The sequence below is a fragment of the Tasmannia lanceolata genome, unplaced genomic scaffold, assembly GCF_043159265.1.
Source record: "Tasmannia lanceolata isolate RefF3 unplaced genomic scaffold, GAP_Taslan_0.1 ptg000004l, whole genome shotgun sequence".
NCBI classification, from domain to species: Eukaryota; Viridiplantae; Streptophyta; class Magnoliopsida; order Canellales; family Winteraceae; genus Tasmannia; species Tasmannia lanceolata.
Window position 1 is genome coordinate 7,167,907 of NW_027518681.1, and position 18,991 is coordinate 7,186,897.

At 38.6% G+C, this 18,991-nt stretch overlaps 1 protein-coding gene across 3 annotated transcripts in view; it reads right to left on the minus strand.

The window, feature by feature from the left end:
• LOC143876172 (tRNA synthetase class II (D, K and N) family protein) overlaps positions 1-18,991 on the minus strand; it is a 53,605-nt gene that overhangs the window by 27,430 nt on the left and 7,184 nt on the right. For all 3 annotated transcript variants that reach the window (XR_013250319.1, XM_077377861.1, XM_077377859.1), the window contains exons 3-5: positions 18,521-18,630; positions 10,525-10,636; positions 10,291-10,362 (exon numbers count right to left, since the gene is read on the minus strand). Coding sequence is in view for 2 of the 3 variants with exons in the window: in XM_077377861.1 (XP_077233976.1) it covers positions 10,291-10,362; positions 10,525-10,636; positions 18,521-18,630 (294 nt within the window). In the remaining variant the exon portion in view is untranslated. The remainder of the gene's footprint in view (positions 1-10,290; positions 10,363-10,524; positions 10,637-18,520; positions 18,631-18,991) is intronic.

An 18,991-nucleotide genomic window follows, 5' to 3' on the forward strand; every position in this document is an offset into this window, starting at 1 on the left:
TACAGTGGGTCCACATTGTTTGGGTGATCCGAACCATTCATTTGATAGGCCCTCACATTGATAGGGTGTGCTAAAAAAATCAACTCCATTGGATGATCCCAACCCTTCAAATTGTGGAGGCAAAAATGGACAGATTTGTGAAGGTTTTTACACATCCATTTTTGCCTCCACAAATCGTAGGGTTGGGATGATCCTATGGAGCTGATTTTTTGGGCACACCCTATCTATGTGAGGGCCCATCAAATGAATGGTTTGCATCACCCAAACAATGTGGGGCCCACTGTATTTTAAGCCGTAGCTAAGTTAGCTACACATATGTGTAGCTACACTTTTCTCATATATATATATATATATATATATATATATATATATATATAGAGAGAGAGAGAGAGAGAGAGAAAACGGTTCCTACACATATGTGTAGAGAGTTCTCTACACACTAGCTTAAAATACAGTGGGGGCCCACATTGTTTGGGTGATCCAAGCCATCCATTTTAAAGGCCCTCACATAGATAGGGTGTCTACAAAAAATAAGATCCATAGGATCATCCCAACCCTACAATTTGTGGAGGTAAAATTGATGTCTTTAAACCTTCACAAATTAGTTCATTTTTTGCCTCCAAAGTTCGAATGGTTAGGATGATCCTATGGATCTGATTTTTTGTGGACACCCTATCTATGAGAGGGCCTTAAAAATGAATGGTTTGGATCACCCAAATAATGTGGCCCCCACTGTATTTTAAGGTAGTGTGTAGATAACTTATCTACACATGTGTGTAGGAACCGTTTTCCCATATATATATATATATATATATGAGAAAACGGTTCCTACACATATGTGTAGAGAGTTCTCTACACACTAGCTTAAAATACAGTGGGGGCCCACATTGTTTGGGTGATCCAAGCCATCCATTTTAAAGACCCTCACATAGATAGGGTGTCTACAAAAAATCAGATCCATAGGATCATCCCAACCCTACGATTTGTGGAGGTAAAATGGATGTCTTTAAACCTTCACAAATTAGTTCATTTTTTGCCTCCAAAGTTCGAATGGTTAGGATGATCCTATGGATCTGATTTTTTGTGGACACCCTATCTATGAGAGGACCTTAAAAATGAATGGTTTGGATCACCCAAACAATGTGGGCCCCCATTGTATTTTAAACTAGTGTGTAGATAACTTATCTACACTTGTGTGTAGGAACCATTTTCTCATATATATATATATATATATATATATATATATATATATATATATGGATCTGATTTTTTGTGGACACCCTATCTATGTGAGGGCCAATCAAATGAATGATTTGGATCACCCAAACAATAAACCCTCCACTGTAATTTAAGCTAGTGTGTAGATAACTTATCTGCACTTGTGTGTAGAAACCTCTCTCTCTCTCTCTCTCTCTCTCTCTCTCTCTCTCTCTCTCTCTCTCTCTCTCTCTCTCTATATATATATATATATATATATATATATATATATATATATATATATATATGAGGAAAATGATTGTGAGCTTGAAGCTCATATAGCTTATATGAGCTTGAGGGCCCAAACACATGTGGGCCCACATTGTTAGGATGATCCAAAGCATTCATTTGAAAGGCCCTTACGTAGATAGGGTGTGTTAAAAAATCAGCTCCATAGGATCATCCTAACCCATCCAAAAGTGGAGGGCAAAATGGACAGACATCATTTTCCACAAATCTGCCCATTTTTGCCCTAGCTTTTGGAGGGGTTAGGATGATCCAATGGAGCTGATTTTTGGTACACACCCTATCTATGATGAGGCCTTGCAAATGAATGGTTTAGATCACCACAAAAAATGTGGGACCCATGTGTTTGGGCCCTCAAGCTCATATAAGCTATATGAGCTTCAAGCTCACAATCATTTTCCTCTATATATATATATATATAGAGAGAGAGAGAAAACGGTTCCTACACATATGTGTAGAGAGTTCTCTACACACTAGCTTAAAATACAATGGGGGCCCACATTGTTTGGGTGATCCAAGCCATCCATTTTAAAGGCCCTCACATAGATAGGGTGTCTACAAAATATCAGATCCATAGGATCATCCCAACCCTACGATTTGTGGAGGTAAAATGGATGTCTTTAAACCTTCACAAATTAGTCCATTTTTTGCCTCCACAGTTCGAATAGTTAGGATGATCCTATGGATCTGATTTTTTGTGGACACCCTATCTATGTGAGGGCCTTAAAAATGAATGGTTTGGATCACCCAAATAATGTGGCCCCCACTGTATTTTAAGCTAGTGTGTAGATAAGTTATCTACACATATGTGTAGGAACCGTTTTCTCATATATATATATATTCATTGTCTTCTATGGCGTTTGTGTTGATATCAAAGGTGCATGCCAAGTGTTTGCTGAAATGACTAAGAGAGATGCCGTGCCTTGTAAGTCTCCTTTCTGTTGCAAGTTGAATGCCTTCTGCATCAACTTGAGGGGGCAGTGTTGAAGGCCTAATATAGTTCCATGGATGGAGTATGGTGTTTTTGGTAAATTTGGATTGATGTAGGAGCGCCTCTTTTTTGTTGTTGTTTGGTTGGTTGTTGGTTGGTAGTTTGGTTGGTTGTTGTTTGGTTGGTTGTTTAGCTAGTTGTTGGTTGGCTCTTTGGCTGGTTATTGGCTTGTGCTCATCTTTGGTTGGGTTGGTTGTGGTTGTGGTTGGTTTGTTGGTTGGGTTGATCATGGTTGGTTGTTGGTTGCTTCTTTGCATAATGGTCAGTTCCTTCCACGCTTGGTGTTGTTGGGGGCCTCACTTGGCAATTCGTGTTTGTTGATGCTTCTACATGGTGAGTGTAGTTGCTTGACGTAGTTTTACGCCTTTGATGTGGTTGTAGTGGTTTACATTGTAATCCACTTTGTTGGTCCTTCTACATAATGCGTAGTTTCTTTGCGTAGTTCTACCCATTCGTTGTCGTTGTGGTGGTTTGAGTTGTAATCCACTTTGTTGGTGGCAATATGCCCCATTGTTAGCGTTGCTTTCGGCCTTGTTGGTGGTGGCGGCTATATGCCCGATTGTTACCATTGCTTTTGTTGTTGGTGGTGGCTATATGCCTGGTCTATAGCATTGCTTCCGGTGTTGTTGTTGGCTATATACCTGGTTGTTAGCATTGCTTTCGGCCTTGCTGATATTGGTGGCTATTTGATCGGTCATTTACGTTGCATTCGGCCTTGTTGTTGTTTTTCCCAGGCGACGTTCTGTGTGGCCATCGTTGGTTGGTTGTTTCCTAGGCGACGTGTTATTTTGCCATTGTTGGTTGGTTATTGTTGTGATGGGCAGATTTTTTATCGCCCTGTTTGTTGGTTGGTTGTTGGTTCTTCTCACATTTCTACTGGTTGGAGTTCTATTGGCGATGTGTTGTTCTGTTGATGTCTACCTGTGGTGCTTCGTCGTTGTTCGTTGTGCTTATTTTGTTCGCGATTCGTGTTGTTTCCCTGATGAGGTGCTTATGTTCGATCGTTGTTGGTATGCAGCTTCGTTAGCCGCTGCTCTAATTCAGGGGGAGGCTATGTGGTGGTCGCTCTGTCCGTCGTGCTGATTCAAGAGGAGATGTTGTTCTTCTGGCCATTGATCCTGTTGTACTCTCTGTGGCCATTGTCCTTTTTTTTTTGTTATGTTCTGGCCGTCGATCACGCCGTTGTACAAAGCTGGTTGTGTGTATGGGATCAATGTTTTGAAAATCGGAATCGAATCGTAAATCGTAATCGGGGTCGAATCGTATCGGATTGTAAATCGTATCGTAAATCGTAAGATTCGTTCAAAAATATAAAAAATATGTATAATAAAAAATTATAAAAAAATTAAAGAATAAAAATAGCCAATTATTCATTTTTCATCCAAATTCATTAATTCAAACAGAAACTACCATGATTAACATTCAATATTTTAATATGAATTGTTTGCTGACAAACTTGACACATACTAATCATCTAATTCTCATCCAAACCCATGCATCTTGGGTAATAATCTTTAAAAAAATACACAAAATCATATCAATTCTCAAAGTCTCAAACATCAAATGACAAATATCAATCATAAAAGACAGGAATCAATGTTGTCCTTATTATGGTAGTCTCCCACCTTGACTCCCACCTCGATGTGAGTAATGCGCTTAGGCCTCACCAAATGCTTTGTGCTCGACTGGTTCAATTCGTTCAAAGTCCTACTCCTCTGTCTTCTTCCTTCTAATGAGAGGGATTTCAAAGGCTTCTTGCAATGTAGAAAGGAAATGAGGTCTTTTGAAAGAAAGACATATTTTCTTTAATACAAAACTTAATTTGGATAAATCGCATAAATCGTATGAATCGTACGATTCACTATCGAATCGTAAGATTCATACAAATTAAGATTCAATCATGGGATTCAAATCGTTTTGCCTAAGAATCGTAAATTGAATCGTAAATCGTAAGATTTTCAAAACAATGTATGGGATTATATTTTTTGTTGTATGAGTATTATAGTTGTTTATTGTAGTTTTCTTTGTAACAAGCTGGAGTTGTACGGTATATACACTCCAGCTTGAAGGGGAGTGTTGAAGAGCATTGAAGGCTACTTTGGTCGTTTTATGTATGGTGGACTCCTATATACATCATATTACATGGGAGCTCCCTGGTGAATCTCACATCTTCTCCCTCACTCTTCTTCTTTCCCTATCTTTATCCCTAGTCTAACACATTCCAATATGTTATCCTCGTGATGATTTGAGGAAGAAAGTGGGCAAGGTCTCATTACAGGGATGGTGTGGATCGTAGGCCCGATAAGAGGCATATTTGCCCATTAGGATTTTTAGGGTTTTAATTACCTGTTATTTAGTTTCTAAGATTTTATTTACATGTAATTTAGTTTCTAGAATTTTATTTTCCATGTTATTTAGAATTCGGAATTTATTTATTTTTCATGGAATTTTATTTCCATTGCCTATACATGTCTCATGTATAAGGGATTTTTACTTTTTTGATGAATTAAAGATTCATTGAGATTTCTCCCCTCTATTGATTCCTTATTCCTCATCTTTCTCCTCTATTCTTCCCCTATTCTTCTCTTCTTCTCCTCTTCTTTTCTCCTCTTTCTTCTATTTGTCTTCCCGGTCCTACATCAATTTTGTCTTCCCGATCCTACATCAATTTGGTATCATAAAAAATAAAATAAAAAAAGAAGGAAAAAAAAAGAGAAAAGGAAAAAAATGAAAAAGTAAAAGAAAGAAAGAGAAACGTTTACTTCTCTACACTTTCTCTCTCCTTCCATTTAGTATTCTCTCTCTTCACTCGGGCAATTTCCGCTCAGAATTTGGCATCGTCATCAACAAGAGAGTTGATCGGGACGACTTGAAGAGTCTATCCAACCCACTTTCAGCAGCCAACAGCAAGTGCAAGCACTACTTCAGCCAACTTTCCCCATCCATCAGTTTTTGTCCGACCAGCGATTCAGGCAATCCAGGAGTCCGATCTGAGATCCGCAAAAAAGCATTGTGTTCCTTTCGACATCACAGACAAATCTGACAGCTGATTCTGCAAATTCCATATTGGGCCATGCGGCGTTTATCTACCCCACAATGGCTCCATATTTTGATGGATACAAGAATCGATACTTTACTGCACCACGTGTTCATATTTCTATGGAGATGATGAATATTCCAAAAATCATGAGCCTGAATGTTTACGATGGATCAAGGCTCTGGATGCATATCATAAGCAAGGTTTTAAATTTCGACTTAATCCAAAATTTCGGGTTTCGGTCGAGACCGAAACCAAAATTGGGGAAACTCGAAACGTTACAAAATTTCGACTGAATTTCGAACATTTTCCCCAAAATTTCGGTCCAAAATTTAAGGAATATAACCAAAAAATATGGATTTTATTCATTATTTAATATTATCCTGAAATTACCGAAATTTCCGAAACTCCCAAAATTTCTGAAATTTTGGTTTTGGTAATGTCACCGAAATTTTGTATGGGATAAAATATTACTTTATTTGATTTTGATAAATTTCAGCTGAAATTTCAGTTACGATGAGGACCGAAACGCATTCTGAAACCGAAATTTAAAACCTTGATCATAAGCATTATGGGTATGATCACTAAACGACCGTCAACCGAGCCAGGACCACAGTGTGTGGAAGAGCCAAATTGCTATGGATGTACATGGCGCGAGAGCGTCATGACTTTGGCAAGTACCCAATCCTTCAAAGGGAAGAAATTTGTGATGTGTTTATAAGGGAGTTTTCACCTGAGACTTATTATAGGCATGAGCAGAGATTGATCCGTGAGCAAGTTGCATATAAACAAAGATTGATGCGTAAAGAAGCCGCTCGACGTGAACAAGCCGAAGATCAGGCAATATTGGAAATGATAGAGTTTGACTTGAACGGGATGAAGCTTGACATGAAGGAAATGAAGCTAACAATTCAATCAGCTCAGAAGAACATAGCGAGTGTTATTGAGGAGTTACACGCCAATCCAGATGCCATGGTTGATGAAGTCGGCGTCGATGAGAATGATGATCCAGCTGTCATTGTTTGTGAGGCCATTATTGACGTTGAGCCTGAGCTTATGGAAGATACAGAGTCCGAGATGGATACAGAGCCAGAGAGTCCAGTGACTAATGATGCATCACCAGATCATGGAGAGCACGAGAAATCCATTGAGGATGTCGATTCCATGTCATTACATGAGCACAGTGATAGTATTGATTCTCCAATAGATGTTCAGATCGAGATGATTATGGAGGTTCAGACCGAGGATTTCAGTACACATAATGATCAGCAAGAGATTTGTCAATCCGATGTCAACAAGCCACATAAGATACCCATGGATGACCTTATAGTGTTGACCTTTTAGACGATGGTCATAGAATGGTACTACCAACAGTAATCACGCCACTCCAAGAGTACTTTGCCATTTTCCCCGTTTTTTTTATTCTCGAGAGGTTCGCGTTTTTACGGTTCTGCATGGATGATTTCTTCTATATCACTGCGCCTGTTCCATTCCACTTTCACAGATATCACAAGCATTATACGGCATTCGAGAGTTCGATGGATTGCAACTCCTACTTCTTCAGTGGATCGTCTACATATTTGATCCTGGCGGACTAGAGCTCGAGGGCGAGTTCTTTTCAAGAGGGGGAGAATGATGCGGATCGTAGGCCTGGTAAGAGGCAAATTTGCCAATTATGACTTTTTCAGTTTTATTTACAAGTTATTTAGTTTCTAGGATTTTATTTACATGTTATTTAGTTTCTGGAATTTTATTTTCCATGTTATTTAGAATTAGGGATTTATTTATTTTTCATGGAATTTTGTTTCCATTGCCTGTATAGAGGCATCATGTATTAGAGATTTTTAGTTTTTTTATGAATTAAAGATTTATTGAGATTTCTCCCCTCTATTGATTCCTTCTTCCTCATCTTTCTCCTCTTTTCTTCCTCTTCACTTCTTCCCATGTTATTCTTCTCTTCTTCACCTCTTCTTTTCTCCTCTTTCTTCTATTTCTCTTCCCGGTACTACATCAAGGGAAGGCCAGATTTAACCACGAGAATCATGTCTTAATTGACTGAAGATGATAATGCAGTTAACTCCCGAGAAGGTCTTGATATAGATTTTTTAAGAGAAGAACCCGTTGCTTGGAGAAGAACTTTGTCGCTAGTGCTATCTTTAGGAACGACAAATTTTAGCTTAGCAGCCCAAACTTCAACGATATTTATATTCAGAGCTCAAGTCTCATTTTCATTCATTGAGGGACACAAAGGAGGATCACATCTTCGTAAAGCTAGATGTTGGCTCACACATCCCATCCCCGAGAAGGTCAGAGTAGACTCTAGATTGAAAAGCTTTCTCTTCGATGAGGAGTCCGTGATACAAAGATGAGGTTGTTGTATAGAATCAATCGTAAAATTTACATAGCACAGAAAATGGGGAAGCATCATACACTTCTAGCATTCTGGGCAGAGTCACAAAGACCGAAGACCGTTCATTGCTAGAAGGAAAACCTCTTCAGCCAATCCACGGAAAACTTGAACTGAGGTCTCGAGAGGGAAAACCTCCAAACCAGACATATTCGGATTTGATCTACCATTGGGTTATGGCAATTTTTGAAATGAGTAGTTGCTCCTTACCGACTTCCCAGGCCACAAACTTAGGTGCATCCAAGTATTGAAATGCTGGTTTTGGCCACAACCAAAAACGATTTTAACTTTTTCGGTTTCGGCCAAAATTATGTAAAAAAAAAAAAAAAAATCAGTTATTCAAAAAATTTACTGAAAATTGGAAATTTCTGTTCTTTGGAAATTTTGTAAAAATGAAATTTGGCCGAAATTCCAAACTTTCAGCCAAAATCTGGACCGACATCGAATCTATGTACTTTCGGTGTCGGTCCATACCGAAATCCGGAATTTCAGCCGAAATTTATAACACTGGGAGCATCCTCATTAATAAAGGAAAAGACCTGAATCCTTTAAATGCACAACGTAGGATATTGGAACATGGGAGGCAAAGAGGAGGGCGAAAAAGTGAAAAACTCCAGCCCCCCAATCGGAGCTTCCAATTCTCATGAAAGCATCAGGGTAGGAGGAGAGAGACTGAGAGACATTGACGGTGGACTCAGAACCTCCACACAAAGATGGATGGAAAATCATGAACAAGAGAGAAATAGAGTGTGAGCAAGGTTTTAAATTTCAGTTTTGATTGCTGTGGAAACAGATCTGGGGGAAAAGGAACTGTCTACCAGTTGGGAAGCTAGACATCAAGGATGTGGCTTGATGAGGATAACTAAGCTGACACGCCGGAGTTGGCTGCTGGCACAACACGGTGGTGCCTTACCGCACCGCAGGCGGACGCGCGGTATCGTTCGTGGTGCTTCAGGATTCCAATGTACTGCGTCCAAGAACCAGGGTAGAGCCTCGGAGCCGGCCCAAGCGAAGATTGGCACTCGAAGGCCTTGATGAGGAGCAGCCCGCTAAAGGGAAAGCCGTGGAGATACAATCGAAAGTCGAAGCCTCTGGATTGGCCCAGCATAAAGAACAGGAAGAAAGGATCTTTTTACTGAATTCCCCTCCCCCGCAATAGTTCTCCTTACGGGTAAATCTCCCTTCTGGGGGTACATCACATTCATGCACCTGATAACATTCGAGATTATGCAAGATTATACACGGAAAATCCTTTTTTGACTCGACATAGTTTGTTCTGTTCTACAAGGACCCCCAAAATTTGGGGGTTGTAAATGTTTCGGTTTCAGATGGAAATTTCAATGAAAATCTAGTAAAATCACGAAAATGTATGGAAATATATGCAAATGACAGAATTGTAAGATGAAACTTCAAGAAATTGCTAGAATAAGCACAAATACACACTTAGAAACCATCACATGAGTAAGATAGTTGTCCATAGTGGTTTAAAACATCAAACACATAGTTACATGCATTGTCGCGTACGTATGATAATTCAGTACATGCCACATTCCACATGTAATTCATATAAGTATTTATGGGATTTGCTAGGGACCATCGCAGAAGGCATTTCGCGGGCCAGCTGTTGCATGAGAGAGCAGCCACATAGGCTCATTTTTCAACAGAATTTTTCTTATTCATTTAATTCACCCGAGGTGGCCGCTCTCTCATGCAACAGCCGGCCCGCGAAATGCCTTCTGCGATGGTCCCTAGCAAATCCCTACATTTATCAATAATACAAAACATTTTACATGTCATTCATATAAATATACTTACGTAACACATTGATACAGTATTCCACTAATACACTTAAATTTTGGTTTCGGTATGTATTTTGGTTTTGGTATGCCTTTCGGTGGGGATGAAAACAGAAATATTTCGATCGATTAGTTTCAGTTTTGGTGGAAATTTAAAACAATGGGCATGAGAAAGAGAAGATAGGGGAAGGGACAATGATTGTATAAGATAAAAGGGAGAATGATTGTCTAAGATAAAATGACTTTCTCCTTGTTTCTAGGAATTCAAAAATTTTGGGTATATGACTAGGCATACATCATTTTAGCAATAATAGATTCTTCCATAATAGGGTTCTACGATGCAGTCAGCTAAAAGGCTTTTTAGTTGCAAATCAGTCCCTCTACGAATGGTATGAAAATACCCAAAACAAATATCATCATTGGGTATTAACTGTTCATCTATTCAACAAACCCTTCCACAACAACCAAATAAATTATGTATTTTTAAATCAGAAATACAAGTTTAATTAATTTTCAAGAGCATAATAGGAGAAGGAAATGGCAGGAAGTCAAGTACCTGAACTCGTGAGGGTACAAGATAATCCCGAGCACCTTCAGGTGTGGATCTAGCTAGCATTGGAGTCTCAATCTACCTTAGAACCATGAGAAACATGAGTCAAGAGAAAAAAATATTGACATTCATATGTGAAGCATTAATCAAGTACAAGTTTCAGAAAGAAAAAATGGATGAGAACACAGAAGAATAAAGCACATCTGCAACATGCAAAAAGTGAAGTTAATCAAATAATACCTCCTCAAAACCATGTACATCCTCTAGGTACCGCCGTATGAGCTTGACGACTTCACAGCGCAACTTTAAGTTGGACCTCATCTGTTGTCGGCGTAAATCAAGGTATCGATATCTATTATCATAAGTGGTGCATTTTAATCAAATAAAGAAAGTTCACCACATAAGAAAGTGACAATGAACAACATGTGAACAATAAAGGTTTAGAAAGATGGCCAAGAATATTTGAAAAAAAAAGACAGACAAATGAAACCCAACAAAAGCACATCTTCTCTAAAATATATTGAAAACATTACAATTAATTGAGAAACAACAATCAGATAACAAACACAAATTGGAACTAATTCATCAAATTAAGAAGAGATAAATAAAACAATCCGAGACACAAAAATCAAAGATAAAATGGTAACAGGTAAATGGGAAGCAAAGAAGTGATTGTAAAAGTAAACCTCTTGACATGGTCAAGGACATGTGTTTGACACAGACAACAGGTGTCTAACATGACAACCGCTAAAAATCCGATGTGCCCACATCTGAGAAGAGATGAGTTCAAGACGAATGAAACCCAACAAAAGCATGTTTTACCCAAAATAAAATGAAAGCATTACGACTAGTTGAGCTACAACAATTGGACAGCAAGCACAGATTGGGACTAATTCATTAAAAACTGTAGAGATCATTAGAAAAACATGAGATACAATACATAACCGGCTGTGTGTACATGGAAAACAAAGCTAGGATTATTAAATTAAAATCTCTTGACATGGTAAAGGACGTGTTTGGGTGTCTAAAACAGACAAGAAGTGTCTAACATGACAGCCGCTATAAATCCAGCATGCCACATCAGTAAAAATATATAGTAGTAAAATATACTTTATAGAGACATATATGCATCAAGGATTAATAGTAAGATAAATTTTATAGACGTATCTGTACCAATGATAAAACCCAATAAGTTAGCAAGCATTATCAAAGAGATAATCATTAAATGAAGAGATGCATTGTTTCTTTGTCATATTAGCAAAAGGCACAAATGATGTGTGATGTACCCTCCATCATATAACATAGGTGGGCCAATCGTCCATCTAGTGAGCCTCACTTTGATCTCCAATACATGGGTTGTAATAGAAGCAGAAAACAGTTCACATTCAACATTACTGGAACCACGACTAGCATCATCCAATCAACAAGATATTCATGTTATGAACCATCTGTAGTAGCGCCTTGGTTGTTCTTTTACAAACATGTGCCATGTGGATGGGAGTAGGGCCAAAAGTGAGCCGTGTGCACAGATTATGCTTTTATTTTAGAGTGTGTGGTCATTTTTAATTCATAAGGGCATTTTAAGGAATAAATCCATAGAGAATCTGTCTTTTCGGATTCATAAACTTTCCATCTGAAACAGAAGAAGAGACACGTTATTGGATTTCAAAGTGATCGGTAATAGAGGAATGACTTGGTGACCCCACATCAGATGTCAATACAATTGGGCAGTTGAAATGGAAGTGGACAACACTTCATATTCGATGCGGTGGTTGGACAGATACCATTGTCTAGCCACCAAAATTTTTCAATTATGGACCATTCAGTGTACCCATCAATCAGTGGTGCACTGATTGTCCAAACATGTGCCCCCTATACCAAGGTTTTAAATTTCGGCTTCGGTTTCAATTTCAATCAGCGCAGAAACAGAAACACTTCGGTTTCAGTGGAAATCTTGCAAAATCACGAAAATGTATGTAGACATATGCAAATGATGAACTTTTTAATCCTTTAAAAAACATATGGAAATGATAAAATTTTAAGATGAAACTTTTGGAAATGCTAGAATAAGCACAAATACGTACTTAGAAACCGTCATGTAACCAAGAAAGCCATCCGTAATGGTTTAATCACATCGAACACCTAGTGAAATGCATTGTCGCACATGTCTGAACAGTAAAGTCAATAAAGAAATACAATGTAATGAAGTAGAACTGTAGTAACATAATGCTCTTTTTTTTAATGGCAAATTTTATTATCAAAAAGAAAAGGAAACAACAAAGCAGCCGACAAGGTAAAAAAAACAAAGAGAGAGAGAGAGAGAGAGAAACTCAAAAGAGAAAGTTTCTGATAACTATAATCCCTCCAACTCCAGTTGGGACCAGATTACCTAAACTCAATCCATCAAAGTTAGGTGTCAACTTGCCCGGGTCTGGTCCAGTCCACTGAGGAGCAGGAACGTCGATCCTCTCGTACTCATACAGACCTCCCTCCAAAAATGACATAGCTAGAGATGTCCCTAAAGCAAGTCAAATATATCGCCTTTGCATAGATGGAATGAGATCCTTTAGAGACACTCTTGAAGAGCCAGTTGTTTCTTTATCTCCTAATTGCCCACATTGTGGCAAGAAAAATCAATTTCCAAAGAATCTTTCGTTTTTTAGGCCAAGAAGTAACGATCCATCTCTCAAAAAGGTCGTTGACTGGAAAAACCCATGTCATACCGAACCAGCCTAAACCTCTCTAGTAGTTCTGTACCGCACTAAACATAAGGCGCAGTGATCCACTAAAAACACCTTTCGATTACGGAGATGATCGATTATCGTGATCGTATCCAAAGCAACCATCCAACCAAAAGCACAATCTAGGTGGAGCTGCAATTCTCCACACTCTACTAACTGAAGCAAACGACGCAACTGGAAGGAAATGATAGTAAAAAGACTTCACATTAAACTCCTCAATGGAGTTTCGGATCCAGACCCTGCTATCACTACCAACCTTCTTGATGGAAGTGGCCTGCAACCAATCCAAGAGCAAAGCAACCCTATCTAACTCCATGTCAAAGAAATTCCGTTGAAACCTTACTTTCCAAGTCACCCCATTTCTTACTAGAGCAAAGAATTCTTGAACTCTAGCTTCTTTATCCACAACCACTGCATAGAGATCAGGAAGCAAATCCATGAGAGGCCTCTCTGTACACCAGCTATCCTTCCAGAACTAACTCTATTCCCTCCCCCCTATACAGTCAGCATATGATTCTTCTTGAGAAGTTAGCCATCTGCTTCAAGATATCTCTCTACACTGTCACCCCACTTTGCCTGCACTTATATTCAAATCTCCAATCACCTGGACTTTTCCCATAGTTGTGTTTAATTATTTGATTCCACAGTTGATTCAGGTCCTCTCCATATATCCAGAGTCACTTTCCAAGAAGTTCTTTGTTCATGGCTCTAAGATTGGGGAAATCTAAGCCACCCGCATATTGAGGCTTGCACACATCCTCCCACTTAACAAGATAGAACTTCTTTTTCTTCAGTATCCCCCCAAAAAAAATTCCTTTGAAGTTGCCAATGTACTAAATAAATATTGACAGGCACTAAAATACAGAAGTAATAAACCGAAATGATGGTTAAAGCCACCTTGATCAAGGTAATCCTACCTCTAAAGGAAATGAAGTTTCTCTTCCAAGTCGACAGTCGTCTTTCTACTTTCTCAACAACCACATCTCACAATCTTATCTTTGGTCTCCCTACACATAAAGGAAGGCCTAAGTATCTCAAACGCATCTGATCTACTGAACAACTAAGCAAAAATGCACATCTATTTCTTCATCAGAGGTCCGAGCCCATCAACTTTGATTTGCTGGAATTTGATCTTTGCCCGGAGACCACTTCACAGCATCATCATATGATGGCTTTCATCTTTTGCTCAATATTTCCATAAAAGGCCTTGAAAGAGCAATTAAATCGTCTTCACCACTTCCCAACACTCTGGGAAGAATGCTAGACAAAAAAGATGCACACAGTCTCCTAAATTTTTGTAAGCTTTATTTACAAGATACATTCACAAAGCTTTTTGTAACCTCAGACTCGCATCTTCTCTTTCCTTGCATTCAACAGGTTCCAACGGACTTTGTTGTGAGCTTTTCCTGCATTGGTAGCCTCATGAGTGGTATTAGGTGGTGGTTTATTGATTTATTCTGATGCCCTTATCCTCCATCCTTGTTGTGGACAGTCCTTGTTCTTCGAAAGTTTCTCACTGGGATTCTCAACCACTAACCAAATCCCAAATATTATTCATACCTTTGAACCTCAGTTAACCTGATTCCATATATCATTATCCTCCTTAATGTCAACATTCGCTCTTCTGTTGGTACTCCCGACAAATATTTGCTTTCTTTACCTAGTCCATATCCTTCAAAAGAGTGATCGGTGGGAGTCCTATCCTTTGATTTTTATTTTATTTTTATTTATTCGATGTTTCTCCACCATACCTTAGCAAGGTCAACCAACTTCATCTTAGCAAGTCTTAATCTTCGTTCATTGGTCATGTCATACCAATCAAAATACAATTATAAGGCACCTGGTCAAGGAATATTTGTAGCAAGTCTCACTCTTTCTTACGATCCATAGGCTTAGATTTGTTTTGTTTGCAGAGCTTACAGTACATGAGAAGCCTACTTTCATATGAGAAAATCTTAACTTCATCTCTTGTATCAACAGTAGATCTTCCCTAGAGATCAAACTGCTTTGAGTAGACATCCGAACCTCGCTCGGATACCAAAAATGTTGCAGGACCAATAGGGAAAAAAACAAATTCTTGTAGCTTTGATACCAAAATCGATGCAGAACTTGGATATAGGAAGAGATGAATAAATAACCAAGGGCATCACACCAATGGCCTACCTAGGGCATCACACCTCTAGGGTTGATAGGCATCATACCAGGATTGATGGATAACACATCCAAGGCTTCCTCAAAAGGCAAGGTGTCTTTATTCATAATCTCATCCTAACATGTCGTACCCATAAGGCTTAAAATCATTAAAGAGAATTCTCCCCACTCCTAGACCTTTCCTACAACTTAACTTTAAGAATTGTGGGCCCTCTAGTCTTGGGTACAACCCTAACCTCATGAAGGCTCCCATTTCAAAACCCACAAAAATAAGAAACCCCTTGTCTAACTGTATGACTTAACTCTCCCTCGCTTAAAGAAGTTGTGGCATTGGGGCCCTATCTTATTTCAAAAACTCACGTAAGTGACCTAAGAACGAAAAGACTCAAAGAAGCGGACTTAAGTGACAAAAGCGACTCAATTAAACCCTTATGACTAAAATAAAAAGACATTTTATAATTAATGATGGGCCCCACCACCAAATTAAACCTCTTTCATGATTTGTGAAGATGGATGATGCGGGAGCACCCCCTAGGAATCTCTACGCTGACCATTGTTTGCTCATTAGACTAGGTTTGCCTTAGTTTTTGACTTTTTCTAACTATTAATGTCGTAAGGCTAGGGTAGCTTAGTCATTTTGGTGTTTTTCCATGTCCGTTTTGGTCATGTTGGGTAGCTAGGAGTAGTTTGGTTATTTTGTTATCGTTCTTGCCTTTTTAGTCATTTGTCAATTAGTAAGGGTAGGATGGTCATTTCTTGTATTTGGGATGGATATAAAAGACCATGTTCCCTCTCTTTTTGTAAGCACTTGATTTGAAATTGAAATTTGAATTTCTTTTAGTAGCTAGGTTTAGATCTACCAAACTTGGAATTTTGGAGGGAAATTTCCCCCTAGTAATTTCTTCCCAACAACGAGAGGAATTGAGCTTGGTTCTTCAAGCTTTCTTCTTGTTGGTGAAGCATCCCTTGTATGTTTGCGAGAAGTTTCATTTCAGTTTCCAGCCGGTCATCACCTTGATCAGCCAACATAAGTTTCAATTCAAACATCTTGAAGAAAATCGTCAATGGGGAGCTTTTGCAAGTTGCCTATCTGTTCTGTTATGAACTGTGCCTTTGACACAAGCAGTGGAAATGGCGTTTTTCCTCTCGAAGTTGCTCGAACATTCCATTCCTAACATATCTTCTATCAGGAAAGGAAGCCTTGGAAATGTTTAGTTTAGCAAAGGACAGAGATCATGGTGTTTAAATGCATTAGCTTGGTCATATGGAATATGCCATTCAATAGTCTTGCATGTGAATGACGTTTTCTGCACTTAGATTTGTGTTCTAGTCAAATTATCTAACTGAAGTGATGCTGCATGCTTATTGTTTGAGTTTAAAGTGAGGAAGAGGAGTCAGTAATTTTGCCATTTGCTTTCTCTTCATGACTGTGACTGAGGACCTATCAGATTGGATGAGATTTACATCAAGAGACTAGTTCACAGATCCTGCTTATGATTTACCTGGATGATTCCAAGAGTGTTGAATTCCTACAGGGTCGGTGCTTAAGTGATTCAATAAATTGTGCTTCAAAACCTGAGTTTGTAAAGTTAATGAATTAAAGTGCGAACTGTTTCACTTTCAACACTTCATATTTGGGATTCATCAAAACTGTCAGCTCAATAACTCTGCCTTAATACCCAGTTTGGTAGTACTGATTCTGGAATAATACTGATAAAATTGAGTTTGAAGGGCTGCCACATTCGATCTCCACTCCACGCTTCTCATACTGTGCCAATGGAGCCCATCAGATGGTAGACTTGCATGTATCTATAGTTGTGCCCTCTTAAGGGGCTGCTCCTTCATTTTTCTTCTTCTTTTCTATTTGTTCTGTACTTTTTTTGTTTTCTGGTTTTTTCTTTTATGGAGGGGACATCTCTCCCCTCCATTGTTGTTTAATGCCACTTCAGTTTTTAATAAAATCTTTAGCTGCTCAAAGACTAAATAAAATAAAGTGATTTGCTAGGGACCATCACAGAAGGCATTTCGCGGGCCGGCTGTTGCATGAGAGAGCACCCACATAGGCTCACTTTTCAACAGATTTTGTCTTATTCATTTACTTCGTCTGAGGTGGTTGCACTCTCACGCAACAGCCGGTCCACAAAATGCCTTCTGTGATGGTCCCTAGCAAGTCCCTAAAATAAATAATAAATAGTTGTATGGCCAGATATCATCAGTCCACATGCGTTAACATCATTTGGAAGATTGTGATTTATCAAAAAAAAATTTTCATTTCTCTTATGAACTTCCCCTGATTTCTTAAAAGCATATTGGGTGAAATTTTACTGATTGAAGCAACTGTGCAAAAAAGGAACACAGATTTGTGACTTGTCCAATGATGTTGAGTTGTCATCAATTTGTAGGCATCTTCGTGTCTGGAATATGTCTAATGAGAGAGATATTTCATGAATCAAACGGATTTGGAATCTCAAAGTAAGATGAGATCAAGATTCAAACAGTTCATGTTGAAACTCCCATTACAAGTTAACCCTAACAACCACCAGCACAACCCATTCTATAGATTTCAACAGCAAGAATCAATGACTTGAGCTATTATCTGGCCTTGTTTTGATTGGTGAGGTATGATTTGATTACCCAATCAATATGGCAGAAAATTCATCATATGATATCTTCATCATTGGTCGGACCAGTGTTTCAAAACACAGATGCGGGTCAAAATGTGGTTGAAGAAAATCCCGGTCGACTCGGCGCGACACAGCCGAATACTCGGATGACACGGTCATAACTCGGGAGAGCTAAAGGAGTTTCTATTGACTCTGTAGGGCAAAACACTGAACGCGGACAAGGGAAAAGGGAGACAACTGGGAGGAGTCCATGATGACGTGGGGGAGTTTTAAAACTATGGTTCGGAGGAAACAAATTCATCAAGGTCATAAAGAGTTAGATAATCTGGAGATTTGAAGTACCATGGTGACACAAGATTGAGTGAAGAGAAGAGAATAGATGCACAGTCATAGAAGACCCATCTCACTCAATAAATATTTGAATAGAAATTAATTGAGTTTGTTTTTAAGTACATGAGTTGAGATTATCTGCAAAACAAGTAAATGAACATGGCAATATCATTCTGCATTTTTCACCATATTTCCACTACACCGAAAGGGCGTATTACATTTAGCAACTGTCATTATAAGTTTGACGTGCAAATTGAGGGGGAAAAAATTTTTGAACAAATATCGTGCTCACAATAGACTAAGAGATAGCAGAAAATTTAACGTGAAATCTTTAGACGGATTTCAAGGCAATAGTGTCAAAATGCATTATTCATTGAAACAAACGAGTACCTCAATCGGATCTCCTCTGTTACCGTCTCTTTTGCTTCATCTGCAGTAGTAACCAGAAAAGGCAATGAAGCTCTCACGGAATTCAATACAAGTACGTGTTCTGCGGCAACCTGTCATGGTGACAGTAACATACGCTCTGAGAGCATATTCAGAATTTTAAGTGGTAAATATTCCAAACATTACACTTGACAAAACGATGATTGACCAGGCAAAATATGTATTACTATTAAAAAAAGACCACTTATAAATTTCTGACCGTGCAACAGAATGTCTTCAAAACATGGCTTTTCACCCCTATTTGAAGCTTTCCAGGATTACTTGCTTGATAATTGAAAATGAAAACTTTAGAACTTTTCTCAATATTCAAAACCATAAAATAGCAGCTAAAAGTTCTAGTGTGTACAAGAATTCTAGCAATCATACATGCCCTTCCAAGAGGTAATCCGTCCGGGACTGCTAGAACCGTAAACA